Below are 14,336 nucleotides of genomic sequence, written 5' to 3'. Positions count from 1 at the left end.
GTTTTTTTGGACAAGATGGACATTTTGCTTCCCTTTTCTAGTGTCCTTAGCCAACTTTTATCAATAACTTACTTAGTTTTTCACTTTCTCTTTGTCACTTCAGCTATTACAACTGTAAAGCACTGCTGTCATGTATAAAATGTGCTAAATTAATACATGTTTTTATTGTTACATAAATCAATACACCATAATTTCTTTTGAGGCATTAAGTCTCTTTATTATAGAACTACATGGAGCTGATGCTAATTCCAGCATTATCAGGTGCAAGGCAAGAAGCAAACCTGAATGACAGGCCAATCCATTGTAGGGCACACATATAGGGACGATAAAAAGCATTCGCCCCCTTGGAAGTTTTCACGTTTTATTGGTATAGAACATTAAATCATAATGGATTCAACTGGACTTTTTTGACACTGACCAACAGAAAAAAGACTTTCATTTCAAACTAAAAATGGATCTCTGCAAAGTCATAATAGATTTAATTTGGCTTTTTGGCACTGATCAACAGGAAAAGACTATTTAGCGCTGAAGTAAGAACCGATCTATGCAAGTTGGTCTAAATTTATTAAAAATATAAAGCCCAAAGTAAGTAATTGGATAATTATGTATTCCCTTTAATCTGAAACGCCTACATCCTCACTGGTGCAGGCAGTTAGTTTTAGAAGTGACAGAATTAGTTCAATGGAGATCACCTATCTGGGGTTTCCATTGATTGTACTATAAATGCACCTCATCGGGAAGGGCCGTCTTATGGTGAGTCAATCTGATGGCCTGACCTACGCAATGAAGACAAAAATAACTCTCTAAGCAACTCTGTGAAAAGGGAATTGAAAAAGCACAGGCCAGGGAATGGAGGCAAGACAAGACAATCTCCAAGTCAATGAATATCCCTAGGAGTCCAGTTAGACCGGTCATTAAGGAATGGAAAGAGAATGTCAGGGCTGTAAAACTGTCCGGAGCAGGCCGTCCACAAAATCTGAGGGATTGTGCAAGAAGAAGATTAGAGACCTATGAGAACTCACTCTGAGGGAGTTACAAAACACAATGGCTGCAACATCATCATTATGGTTAAGAAAATTGTGAAACAGCTTAACATTTAAAGTATTGTAATATGTCTTTTCTCAATACACAGTATATCAAACATTAAGGCCACATAACCATGGTGTTGGCTTCTGTGATAAATACCATTCTGTTAAAATAAAAATGAAATCTGTGAGACGAGTGTGACTTCTGCAGGTTATTTGTGGTATTACAGTCACTGTAAAGTTGAAAATTAGATTTTTTTTTTCAACTTATTTTGCTTTGCTTCTTAGAATTATTCTTGTGAATTTTATATTTGGACTTGTTTACTTTGGATTGCTTGTAGGCAACGTCTTTTGCCTCGTTTTGTATTCTTTTTTGGAGTATTTTAAACAAGTAAACAAGTTTACTTAAGGATCGTTCTACGATCGAACGGACAACATCTCCCTCCGAATCCCACTATCTTAAGGCCCCTATATATACGAGCCGGGACATAAGACGAAATCATGTGTCACAATTCTGGTTAATTGGCGATTTGGCGTAATTTGTGGCGACAAATCAGAGGCCAAGAAGGGGAAGTATTGGGAAATTATCATTGGCGTTCTCTTGATTTGGATCATTATTGCCTTTATTTTATGTCACCAAGACGGTATTTTTAAACATATTTTTTTCTAATTTTTCAATGCTTCATCGGTTTTTCTTTGAAATTCATGTTGGAAATCTATGGTAAGTTAGAAAGCCTAGAGAACGAAACTTGTAAACAATTAAGTTTTTATTAAATTGTATTATAATAATAATAAAGTTATGCACTAGGTACTATCACTATGAAAAAAGATTTCTTGCATTGTACATTAAACTGGCTTATTAATAAAAAGGCATTTTACTTTTTTTTATTCATACAAAATTGTTTACAAAATAATTAACATTATGCCTCTTTACTTAACCAATTGAATAAAAAATTGCTTTCTCAATAAATTTCATTTTATATTTTGGTGGACATGGGGGTGACAAGTTTAAACTCCGCACCGGGTGCCACCAGACCTTGCTACGCCACTGCAGTCAGGAGCAAGAATGTCAGGAGTCTCTAGTGGAAACTGTAGCCTGGGATCTCGGCACAAAAAGTAGGGACAATCCTGACAATAGAAGGGATTCTGCGGTTTGGTTAGAACGGATTCTCGGGCAGATATTAACGCTGATTCACAGTCAAAACACTTTGAACATTGAGTTAGGACGTGTGTTGGGCCGAGGCCACAACAACAGGAAGAAAAGAATAGCGAGGCACTCTAAACAGGCTCTGCCACGTCTTATATCAGCTCACTATGTGGATAGGGGTGGTAGGGCTCACTGTGTGGCCATGCAGGACTTGCTAACAGTCACAAAAGAGACAGCAGAGGGGAACTGCTCCTCTATAAAGTTCATGCACCCAAAAAGGAATACACAATATCGTAACTTATATACATTACCAATTTTGACTTGTATATGAATTTGAGTTAATATATTCACATGATGACTTTACATATTCAGATTGTTATTATATGTACTATATATAGGGATTGTCAGACAGGCAAATACAATGATTTTCTGATATATATACTCTTCATATTATTTGGCAGCTACTGTATCACATATCTATGAGCTGCTTCTAGTAACTGAGAGTGAAGTTTTCTTAAAGATTTTTTTCACACGGTTTCATGCATGGAAACAGGAATCAGGTAAGATGAATTGTGCTTACTATTAAATACCGTGAAGTTATGTATTAGAATACATTCATGGCTATGCGCTGCTTGTTGGTGGGACGTCTAAGTGAGGATTTCACTGTACTGTGCACGTGACAAGTTTACTGCTACTACTAATCATAGCAGGTGAAGTACACGGCAGCACTTCAGGTTTGCCTCCATAGGCTGCACTCCGTATTTCTTAACAGCTCACCCTTTCTACCCCCACCCTTTGCGATAGACCCGTGGCCCAGGAATTTTTTTTTTTTTTTTGTATTTATTCTTCAGCTCACGTACTCGAAAAAGACGTAAGGGGGTTGTCTTAGGGCGTTTACCTGCCTGAGGAAATGCATTCCCACCTACTCAGGCAGCACTGAAGCCTTAAGCGGATCAGTCACGTTTTGGGGGTCGAGAGTGGCAACAATAATTTTGGAGAGGCGGAAAATCTTCGTGAGATGGCAACTCCGGTTAAAAAGGGCTTTTATAGACAAGAAGTCCAAAAAACCACCTGGGAAGTTCCTGCCAGATATACCAACCTGAATCCTGTGGGGACAGGGGCGTACGGGACAGTCTGGTAAGTGACGTGCCGCAGGGCTTCTTTGAGAGCGCAGTTTTCCTAGCTGAGAGTCGTTATTATTTGGTTTAAGGAGCACTCTAAGTTTATAAATGTGCTATATTTGTGAATGTTTTCTAAAAGCATATTACAGTAGTAAAGCTGCATAAGCCTGATTAGTTTTTTTTTTTTTTATTTGTTATAGTTGTTTCTTATAGATTGGTGATTACTTATTAGAGTCGCCTTTAAGGATGTGTTAGTAATAAAGTTGCATTTTTAATCTCCAGACCTGACATCTTTATACGATCGATTGGCGAAATGAAGACGACAATCATCAGTGTAGAATTTGCCCAAGTATCGTTTCGTTTACTTTTCGCAATGTTATCTTCTACATTTGTTACTTCCGATTAAGTGCAGGACACTGAAAATTTTTGCTCGTTCAGACATCACCCTCGTATGACCTCCAGCGAGCGTCTGAAGCGTCTTGAAATGGTGTTCGCAATATGTAAAATAAGATCTGCTGTTTTACGTGAGTTTTTCATCAAATGTACACTAAAGTGGAAGACAGGGGCTCAGTTGGGGCTGTGCGAGTGACTGTATGAGGGGATTTTGCACAACCTGTCCATGTCTTCCTGAGTTCACCTGCAGTTACTTTGATTTCTTTCAACGTTTCAAATATCTGGTTGGTTGATTGACAAGCCTTGTAATACACAGGCCAGTTGTCCAGAGTTTGTTCCTGCTTTGTGCCTAAACTTGACAGGATATCAATCTTTGTTGTTGTTTTATATTTTATTAATCCCAAAGTATCCCCCACCGTCCCCAGCCTCATACTATATAGGGTGGTCTACGTCTAATTATGCAATTTTCATTAAGCTATAACTTAATAAGTTTATTACATAGAGAATTCACAAAAAAATCTCTTTTTTTGCCAATAGATGGCAGCACCCGCCCTGCATTCCAAAATGGCGGGGAGACGGTTGTCAGTCGAACAGCAATTCTTTTGTCTTGAATTGTTTTTCTGCATAATTAGATCTGGACCACCCTATACAATGCACACAACATTCTTTTCTTGCCCTGTACAATAGCCTTTTAAATTAAATACGTGTTTGAGTATTTCATCCATTCAAAATGTAGTTTGTGAAGGAGAAAATGGTAATGGGTGCAGTGAAGTCCAACTGGAGACTTCTTAATGTTAAGAGAAAACCACACTAGTATTGCAAGAGGTTCTGCAAATAATGACGTCAAAAATGTCACCACTACTGGGCATTACATCTATCACCTTTACAGAAAGCCCTGGAAGGGCAATATGCACCAGCACTAGAACAGAACAGAAGAGGAAGAGGTTTGGGCATAAAATTGTAATGTTATTTTAAAATACTGTAAGTCAGTTAGCTCAGCACATTTCTGACTTTCTGTTTCATAAATGAGAGCTAGCAAGAAGTAGCAAGTCCTCCTGGTCAACAAGTGGAAGCGTGTGGCCACTAGAGAGTGAAGCTAGGGCCTGGCATCTCTATCAAGGACAAAGTTGAGAAGTACTCTTCTGCCTAACCGTTACGAGGCAGCACATGGACCCTTAGCAGAAGGAAAGGGACTGGGTCCATCCTTACAGACACTAGGCAGCTGAGCCACTGAGGAGGGTTGCAGGTGTGATCGCCTGATTGCTGCCCCGGGATGATAACAAGACAGTCACTTCAGACCAGCTGCACATGCCCACAAGACACAGTTCAGTCGTCTTGACTGACTGGCACCACCTGGAGATAAACCATTTTTTCTACCGATCATCCACACCTACTCCACTCCCCAGCACGTCATTTATTTCAAATGCAACGATGAGCTGTGGACCTCTTACCACAAGGGTGATTAGAGTCTGCGTTTTTGTTCATCTACACCACTACAGTGAAGCTGCATTTTCAGAAGTATACGGCCATGGAGAACATTTTCAAAAGTCTCAGTTTTTGGGGATTGAAAACACTGGAGAAGTGTGAACAGAAGATGAAAATGGAGACTAATGTCTGTATTTTAAACAAAAACATAGTAGTGTGAATGTACCCGTAGAAATCTACCAGGATTAAGAAATGTAAAGCCATACCAGATCCTAGACTTGGGTTTAGAGCTTGGCTAGAAGTGACTCTAAAGGGGCATTTAAAGCTGCCTCAAAGACAGGATGAGGGATTAAAAGAAATGATAAAGACTCAACTGACTGAAGGGAAAGAAAAACTTTATTGAACGTAATTGGAGGTGAGGATGGGAATGCTTTGATATTACATCAAGACAGGCATTTGGATATGTTATTATTATTAATTTGGTTGACACCTTTATCCAACATTTGAAATGCAATTGGTTACATTTCTTTTCATTTTCCAATCGGAGCACAAGCAGATGAAGTGACTTGCTTATTATGTTCACACAGCATCAGTAGCAGGATTTGAATCCACAACCTCATAGTTTGAAGTCCAAAGCTTTAATCACAACACCCCACTGCCTGCCAGGTAGGCAGAAATGCCAGGCCTGTGGAAGTAGACACAGAAAAGCAGGGGATTGGCCTTCAGGATGTTAATCTGGGTGTGGAGGGTCATAATGTAACCCCAAATCATTAAATGGATTTTCTTTGGTTTACATTTTTCATTTAGGAAGTTATGTTAATAATTAATAAATTGTGCATTACAGTTTAGAAATCTGTCTCTTATGGCTGGTTTTGAAATCCAACAGGAAAGCATTCCACTATCTCCTACCTTCTGCAAATATTAAGGAAATGAGTTAAAGAAAATAGGACAGACGTGCACTGGCGGGGAGCTGATATTTTTGAACTATTGTCATCTATAACTAATTTTTCTGAGTACTTATGAAAATGAGTATTTTGGAGAAAAAATACAAATTAGTAAAAACTTGAGGTCAAAAGTTTGAAATTGTTTAGGACATAGTTACAGGTCCTGGTGTCATAAGGAGTCCATTTGTCAGAAACGTCCCCATTACAGAGACAGGTTGTACGTCCATGTGAACTCGAAGTCACTGAGGAAAACAGACATGTCATATGAAACGTTACGACATGCTGGATGTCTTAACGCACAACTAAAATTTATGTTTTATTTTTTTGTGTTGCAGTGGAGCTACAGATCTAAAGACAAAAGAGAAGGTAGCAATTAAAAAACTCTACCGTCCATTTCAGTCATTGCTTCATGCAAAAAGGGCATACCGGGAACTTCGTTTACTTCGCCACATCCAGCATGAGAATGTAAGTTTTACTCATTATTTTCAATGTCCTAAAGCTTTCGCCTTTTAAAAGCATCTGGATACTGAGTTTTACTTCCTATCTCTCATTCTGTCCCTGCAGGTGATCTCTCTTTTGAATGTTTTCACACCTGATTCATCCCTAGAAAAATTCCAGACATTGTGAGTACATGTGATAGTTCATTTTGAAATGCCTTCAGCTTAAGAAATCAGCTACCTGTTGAGACATGAGCCAACCACTGCTTGGAGAAGTGTTAGGGTCAGAAGAGAGATGGTGTGTAACTCGAAGGAAGCCCTAATATGTGCTCACCAACTCCAACAGGAGGACATTACTGTCTGTCCACACTAGGTTGCATAATGTAACACCCTGGCATGGCACATGGTCATCTCAGTGCCACCAAATACTACAAGAAGTGGTGAAGAAAGCACAGAATATTACTGAATATAACCGCCTTCTATCCAGAGCATATACATTTCCTATAAAAGTACTCACCCAGTTTTCACATTTTATTCTTTGTAATGTTGGAGATTTCATTTTAAAGTGGAAAAGCAGTTGGCCCAGACAATATGCCAGTGGAAGCATGGAGATGTTTAGGTGAGATGGCAGTAGAGTTTCTAACTGCATTGTTTAGCAAAATCTTGAAAAGTGAAAACATGCCTGAGGAGTGGAGAAGAAGTATATTAGTACCAATTTTCAAGAATAAGGAGATTGCAGAGCTTCAGTGACTGCAGGGGTATAAAGCTGAGCAGCCACACCATGAAAATGTGGGAAGGAGTGATGGAGGCTAGGCTGAGAAGAGAGGTGACTGTGAACAGCAGTATGGTTTCATGCCAGACAAGAGTACTGCAGATGTGATGTTTGCTTTAAGAGCATTGATGGAGAATTACAGGGATGGTCAGAAGGAAATGTATTGCCTGTTTGTGGACTTAGAGAAAGCGTATGACAGGGTGCTGAGAGGAGTTATGGTACTGCATGAGGAAGTTGGGAGTAGCAGAAAAGTATGTGAGGATGTCACAGGATATGTACGAGGACAGTGTGGTTGTGGTGAGATGTGCAGTGGGAATGGAAGCCTGGTTTCAAGATGAAAGTGGGATTACATCAAGGATCAGCCCTGAGCCCTTTCCTGTTTCCAATGGTGATGAACAGGTTGACAGATGAGGTCAGAGAGGAGTCTCCGTGGACTATGATGCTCACAGATGACATTGTGATCTGTAGTGAGAGTAGACAGCAGGGTGAGGCAAACCTGGAGAGGTGGAGGTACAGAATGTAGAGAAGCTGAATAAGAGTCAGTAGAAGTAAGATAGAGTACATGTTCAATGGCAAGGAACAGAGGTGGTGAAGGTAGATGAATTTAAATACTTGGGTTCAGCAATCCAGAGCAACGGCGAGTGTGGCAGAGAGGTGAAGAAGAGAGTGCAGGCAGGGAGGAGTTGGTGGAGTATAGTAGCAGGAGTGACTTGTGATAGAAGACTACCTGCAAAAGTGAAAGGGAAGTCTATAAAACAGCAGTGAGACCAGCTATGTTGTATGGTTTGGAGACGGTGGCACTGAGGAAAAGACAGGAGGCAGAGCTGGAAGTGGCAGAGTTGAAGATGCCATCATTTTCACTCAGAGCAACGAGAACAGACAGGATTAGGAATGAGTACATTAGAGGGACAACACAGGTAGGGCTGTTTGGTAACCAGGTGAGAGATGCTGGATTGAGATGGCTTGGGCATGTACAGAAGAGAAATGAGGGGTACATTGGGATGTTGAGGATAGAACCACCAATTAATAGATTGACAGGAGCAAGCAGGTTACTAAGCTTTTCTGAAAGATAAGAAAATGTTTTAACGCAACAACGCCTTTGAGATGACACATCACCGTTACGAATGAATTCTTCAGAAGGGCATTTTAATGATCGCCTTCCCCACCAGAAATTAAGTCCTGACTTCTTCATTTGCAGTTACATGGTGATGCCGTTTGTAGCCCAGGACCTGAGTCACATCATGAAGAGTGGAAAGCTGACTGAAAAGATAATAACTTACTTACTGTACCAGATCCTCCGGGGACTTAAGGTGAGATGGGGTGGTATGAGCATTCTCCCTCCCAATTACTTAAATATTTAGTGCCAAATTATCCTCAATGTAAAACAGTTTAGGTTTTATAAAAATGAAAGGAACTTTATAAATGTAAAGCTTTGCCTAACATACCTGGAAGTATTTAATAGAAAGTGGGCTATTGAGGATGACAAGTTGGGGCTAATGACTTTTAAAATCTAAATTTTTATTGAAGCAGACGGGACAGCATTTTATCAATATTTTTTAGAGATTAGTTCATAAATATAAGCAAATAATAATAATGTTGGGTCTCACGTGGTGTTTAATATTGTATATTTCCCCAAGTAGTGATAAGACACAATATAATACTGCTGAATTCTAATGTAGAATGATTGGGTTGATAAAAATCATTAAGCCAGAATTGGACCAACTTGGCAGTTGATTCTTATTGTTTCCCTTTTCTACTTTGAAAGCGCAGTTTGTAATTCAAAAATATGTACAACACAGGTATTAAATATTAATTTATTTCTTTAATTCCTTATTTCTCTAAAGTTAGCCATTTTATATACATTAAAAAAATATCTTGCCTGCACTCACTCTTTATAATGGAGGCTAATGGGGCTTGGTGCACCATGGGAAAATAAAAGCTTAAAAACTTACTAAATACGTCTAAGGAACTTGTCAAGTATTGATCTTCTTCTTGTGATTGCACACGTTGTAAAAGAGTCTATACATGCCATTTTTGAATACACAAAGACAAATATTATGACACTCGGCCATTTAAAAAAAAGACCAGCTGTTTGAACTTTCTCAGCGCTTGTCTTTACCACAATAATCTTTCAGCCTTCGAGTCGAGGTTTCCTCTCAAAAGACCAAATCACAATACTTGTTTCATGTCACATAGTTGGATTTGTTTGGATTTACTTACATAATTTCCCCTTAAGGATTAATAAAGTGTATCAAATACCAAAGAAATATTACGTGAAAACTCACACAAGCGAATCCTTACCACGAGAAAAATAGAAACAGGAACGTGCGATAAAATATGGTGAATAAGCTTTGCAAGAGGAAGAACGCTGAACTTCGTCTTGAAGAAACCTATTCCATCAGAAATCGTAGAGAATTTACTAAAAAAAAAGCAAAAAAATGAGGCAAAAAAGTATTTGCCAATGAGGCAGTCCTTAGTAAACAAGTTCCAAAACACTATCCGCAAAAACAGAAGAAAAGAATGGAAAAGCCACTAAATACAAAGATAGCAAAAAGGAAAAACTCACAAACCACCAAGCGCATACAATGTACCACAAGAGACTACAAGTCCCATGAGGCTTTTGAGGAACCACCCACAGAACACAAGGCAGAGCAACCATTCCCACAAAGAAATCAAACAATAAACACAAGTAAAAAAAACCATAATAATACAAATAACAAACATATAACAACATTAGCATAAAAATAATAATCCAAAGGACCAAAAATGTACAAAAGGACATAGAAAAGGAATTTAAATGTAAGGCAAAGTAGTGACCCTGAGTTAAATATAACAGATAAGCCAAAGTACCCAGCATTGCCAAAATAAATAAATAGCAAAAAACTTTAATTTGGAAATTCAACATAGCTAAATATAACACACAGTGAGACAAAACGATTTGGTCTTAGACTAAATCTGTAACTGAGTGAGACAATAAAACTGTTATACAGATCAGTTGAGAAGCAAACGGCATATGTACCTGTGGTCTATAAGATTGTGCATTTTCTGTCCTCCATCTGCTGAAGTGTACTCCTGCTGCTAGATGGCAATTGTAGTCAGCACCAGTTTTGGAGTTGCCCCCTCCCAATATATATTCTCTCCCCAATATGAAATATAGCCTAAATTTTAAGTCAGAGCACCGGCAAGGCACACACAAAATTTTGTAAAAATTGATTTAGCCATTTTTTTGCGTGATTAGCAAACAAACAGACATCCAAACAGCTTGCGATTGTATTCATTTAGATGTCACTACCTCAATTGTAAAATATTGCGGTAAACTCGGAAGCTTCTCCAACCTTTGGTCTGAAGAATCTAAAAACATGGAAGACTAGATTAGACATGGAAAGGATAAGAAATAAAAAATCTGGACATTTAGCTTCTGTCTTCTGCTTAGTCTTGGGTATTGTGTCATTTTGGGTTTGATGGTTAGTTTAGTAAAATATAACAGTAGGACTGGGGTGTGCTGGTGCCCTGCCCAGAGTTTGTTTCCTGCCTTGCGCCCTTTGTTGGCTGGGATTGGCTCCAGCAGACCCCCGTGACCCTGTAGTTAGGATACAGCAGGTTGGATAATGTATCGATGGATGGATAACAGTAGGAGATCCCTGCTTGGCAAATAACTTTCTTTATTTTCCTCTTCTAAAAGATCTTTACTTTCTGGATTAATCATTAATAGCCTTTATCCTTTTTTACAGTCATTTATGTTCATCAAAGAAATCAAAACTGACATTCCTTTGGTTTCATTTGGACCTCCTGTTGCAACTACATTTCTAGGTTGTAATGGGCATGCACATCTTTGTTGCACTATAGCCTGAATTCAAGGGCATTTTACGATCGACTGATGTCTTTGTAATTATTGTTTTTTTCAAAATTGTATCCAATTTCTGTCCGTTTGGTTTATAATTGGTTGATTGTTTACTGTCTCATAAGTTTGTCCGTGTTCTTTGTTTGTGGTGGGCGGCAGGGTTAGCCTGGTTTCCCTGATCTCACTACTCCTCTGCCAGTATAGGCCAGAGAAACAGGAGCTCAGGCAGCTGTTCATTAAAGTTGTTAAAGAGTTAAGGAATTAAGCTAAATTTGGATTTTGTTGTTTTTTGATTGTTTTGCTCTGCTTATTGGATTATACTGTATCTTCTGGACAGTATTTTGGTCTGGTTTGATTAAAGATTGCATTTTAGGAAATGTCTTATTACATCTTTTGAGCACCTTTTGTGATTGCATTTGCTGTTTAATAAAATATTCCCTTCTGATGCCCAGGTTGCCCGTAGCCTTGGCACCTTCCTGAACCCAGACATTGATAGTCATGACTGGGGAAAACCAATTACGAGTGAGGCAGGCAAGCAAGATTTTGTAACAGGAATCAAAAGAGTTTATTAATTAAAACAAAGAATTATAAATGCCAAAAAGAATGCGAAGCACTGGAATAAATAAGCCATTTGCTAATTCAACAAATAAATCCATAAATACTCCAAATTCTAAATTATTCATTCATTTCCATGCCTTAAAATGAAATCTGTGTCTTAGAGTGTCTAAAACAGTAAATACAAAAAATAAGTTTAAAATCATGTTTGTCAGACAATTCAAAACATTTCTTTCCTTCACAACAACAACAACATTTATTTCTATAGCATATTTTCATACAAAAGATGTAGCTCAAAGTGCTTTACAGGATGAAGAAAGAGAAAAAAGACTAAATATATAAGAAAATAAAATTAGGGAACACTAATTAACATAGACTGCGGTGTGCTGGCGCCCTGCCCGGGGTTTGTTTCCTGCCTTGCACCCTGTGTTGGCTGGGATTGGCTCCAGCAGACCCCCGTGACCCTGTAGTTAGGATATACCGGGTTGGATAATGAATGGATAATTAACATAGAATAAAAGTAAGGTCCAATGCCAGGGAGGACAGAAAAAACAAAAAAAATGTCAAGATGGCTGGAGAAAAAAAACAAAATCTGCAGGGCACGAGACCACCCAGCCCCCCCTAGGCATTCTACCTAACATTAATGACTTCAATCAGTCCTCATTGTATTCAGGGTTCACATGGAAGAACTTGATGATGACAGTCATGTGGACTGCTGGCCTTTAAATGTCTTCACCTGGTCCTCATCAGGACAACAAGAGTCCTCAAGGTGGCAACCTGTCGCATCCCCAATCCCACAAGTGGATCGGGGCACACCTGTAGCTCCCAGGAGACCTTACCCATCTTCACATGTGCAGAGTCTGGCTTCTTATTAGAAGGAGGTCGCTGCATCCCCAGTCCCAAGCCTAGATCCGAATTCAGCCACAAATGGACAACACAGCTCCCAGGGCATCTTGCCCACCTATGGGATGCTGCTGCTCTTGTGCCTCCCTCCTTCAGCTACTTCCAGCGGCCTTTCTTCCTCCAGCCTGCTGTATTGCTCACTGGACGGGAGTACAGTCACCACCTGGAGCTCCTTACGCAGCCATCAATCGTGCTCTTCTCCTTACAATTCAGCCTGGTTGAAGCTGCTTTTCCTTCTCTCACTTTTCCTCTCTGACCAGCGATCTCTCTCAACGAGCTCCAGATAATTATTCATTTAAATAGGATTTACCTGATCCTCTTAAAACCCTTCTGTACCCGAAGCTTATCTCTGAGCGCACCTCTGCCCAGCCCACAATTATCACATTAAGCCAGTGCATGTAAAAACACTCGCACAGTGCACCGGCACGGGATAAAGGGTTGTGCTAAAATAATAAATTAATTAAAGAATTAAAAACCTCATATCTTCTTACAATATCCCTTTTTACAACTAATCCTTGCTGCCTTTTGTCCCCAACCCTGAGTTTTTATGGTTTCTCCTTCTTGTGATTCCTTTTGGAACTGTTTTGATTTATACTGAGTGTTAAAGCTGGTTTTCCCCTATTTTGGGCCTAGGCAAGCTAAAGCCGGCCGGTAGTAGTCTGGGGCAAGCTGGTGTGGGGTGAGCCCCTTCTGGGCTGGCCAGTGAAGATCATGGCCTGCTTTGTGGCTATAATGTGGAGGCTTCACACCCACTTTCACCATATTCAAGACTCCTTCTCACAACAAGAGTGTAGTTCCAAGGTGGGCTGTGGTTTTAAATGTTAATCCAATGAAAATGTGCACATTTCTTATTAAACTCTCACTGGGTAACGTATCCGGTTTTCTGTTCTCTTGTACCAGTGTTTGTGTTTCTGACTTTTTGCTTTGCTTAATTACAATTTACATAACTTCTGTATTTACTTGTGCTCTCTTGTTTTTTCGTCTGAACTGTTTGTGTTTTTTTTCATTGGAGTTGTTATAAGATAAAAAAGGAGCCTCATTTGGCCTGGCATTGTTTGTATTTCAAGACAGATGATGGCACCTAATCAAATGCCTTAAGGAGAAACGATCGAGATGTGTAGGTGCCATACGTGAAGCTCTTGTACATTTGGCTAGAAAGAAAATATAATTATACTGAGTCAGAGGCTTTCGTAAAAACAGTTCTTGGAATTATATAATCAGTGTCAATTTATTCACTTGATATAGTCATTTAAATATGAAACGCTCTATTCGGTGAAACCAGTTAAGAATCAAAAATGAGCTGGCATATTGTTACTGTCATCTGCCACTTACTGTACTGTGAGTGTTGGTGCGTCTGTGTTCTTTGAGAAGCATTGAACAATGGCGGCTCTCTTCAATCTCCTTAAAAGCCTAATTATTCCTATTGTCTAAAGAATATTTAAAAACTATTTGCACTTTCTTTTAACTAATGTAAAAAGCATTCCTTAACCAGCAAACAGACATGGTGATAATATAAATCTATTTGTTTAGAGAAAACAGACATGCTGGTTAGTACAGTATTATGAAATGGTTCTGTTTTTAATTTTTTGAAGTGTTTGCTATGTTTTGCTGGGATATTTTGCGTTATCTAGGATTATTTAGATTATTTACAATGGTAATAAATATTTTGCACCATTTTCTATATCATTTTTGTTTTGCATAGTTACTACCATTTGTGAGGATTTGTTTCATTGTCACTTAAGAAATAAACACAATGACGTCATCATGGCAATG

General features: G+C 39.0%; 1 protein-coding gene across 1 annotated transcript in view; it reads left to right on the top strand.

Annotated features, from left to right (window-relative positions):
- The first annotated feature begins 2,913 nt into the window (after window positions 1-2,913).
- zgc:171775 (STKc_p38 domain-containing protein) overlaps window positions 2,914-14,336 on the top strand; it is a 62,971-nt gene continuing 51,548 nt past the window's right edge. Inside the window, exons 1-4 of the mRNA XM_039771076.1 lie at window positions 2,914-3,309; window positions 6,391-6,520; window positions 6,620-6,678; window positions 8,463-8,574. Of these exons, the coding sequence (XP_039627010.1) occupies window positions 3,191-3,309; window positions 6,391-6,520; window positions 6,620-6,678; window positions 8,463-8,574 (420 nt within the window). The 5' untranslated portion in view covers window positions 2,914-3,190. The remainder of the gene's footprint in view (window positions 3,310-6,390; window positions 6,521-6,619; window positions 6,679-8,462; window positions 8,575-14,336) is intronic.

The sequence above is a fragment of the Polypterus senegalus genome, chromosome 12 (genome assembly GCF_016835505.1).
Source record: "Polypterus senegalus isolate Bchr_013 chromosome 12, ASM1683550v1, whole genome shotgun sequence".
NCBI lineage: Eukaryota > Metazoa > Chordata > Cladistia > Polypteriformes > Polypteridae > Polypterus > Polypterus senegalus.
This window is presented reverse-complemented; position numbering and strand designations above follow the sequence as displayed.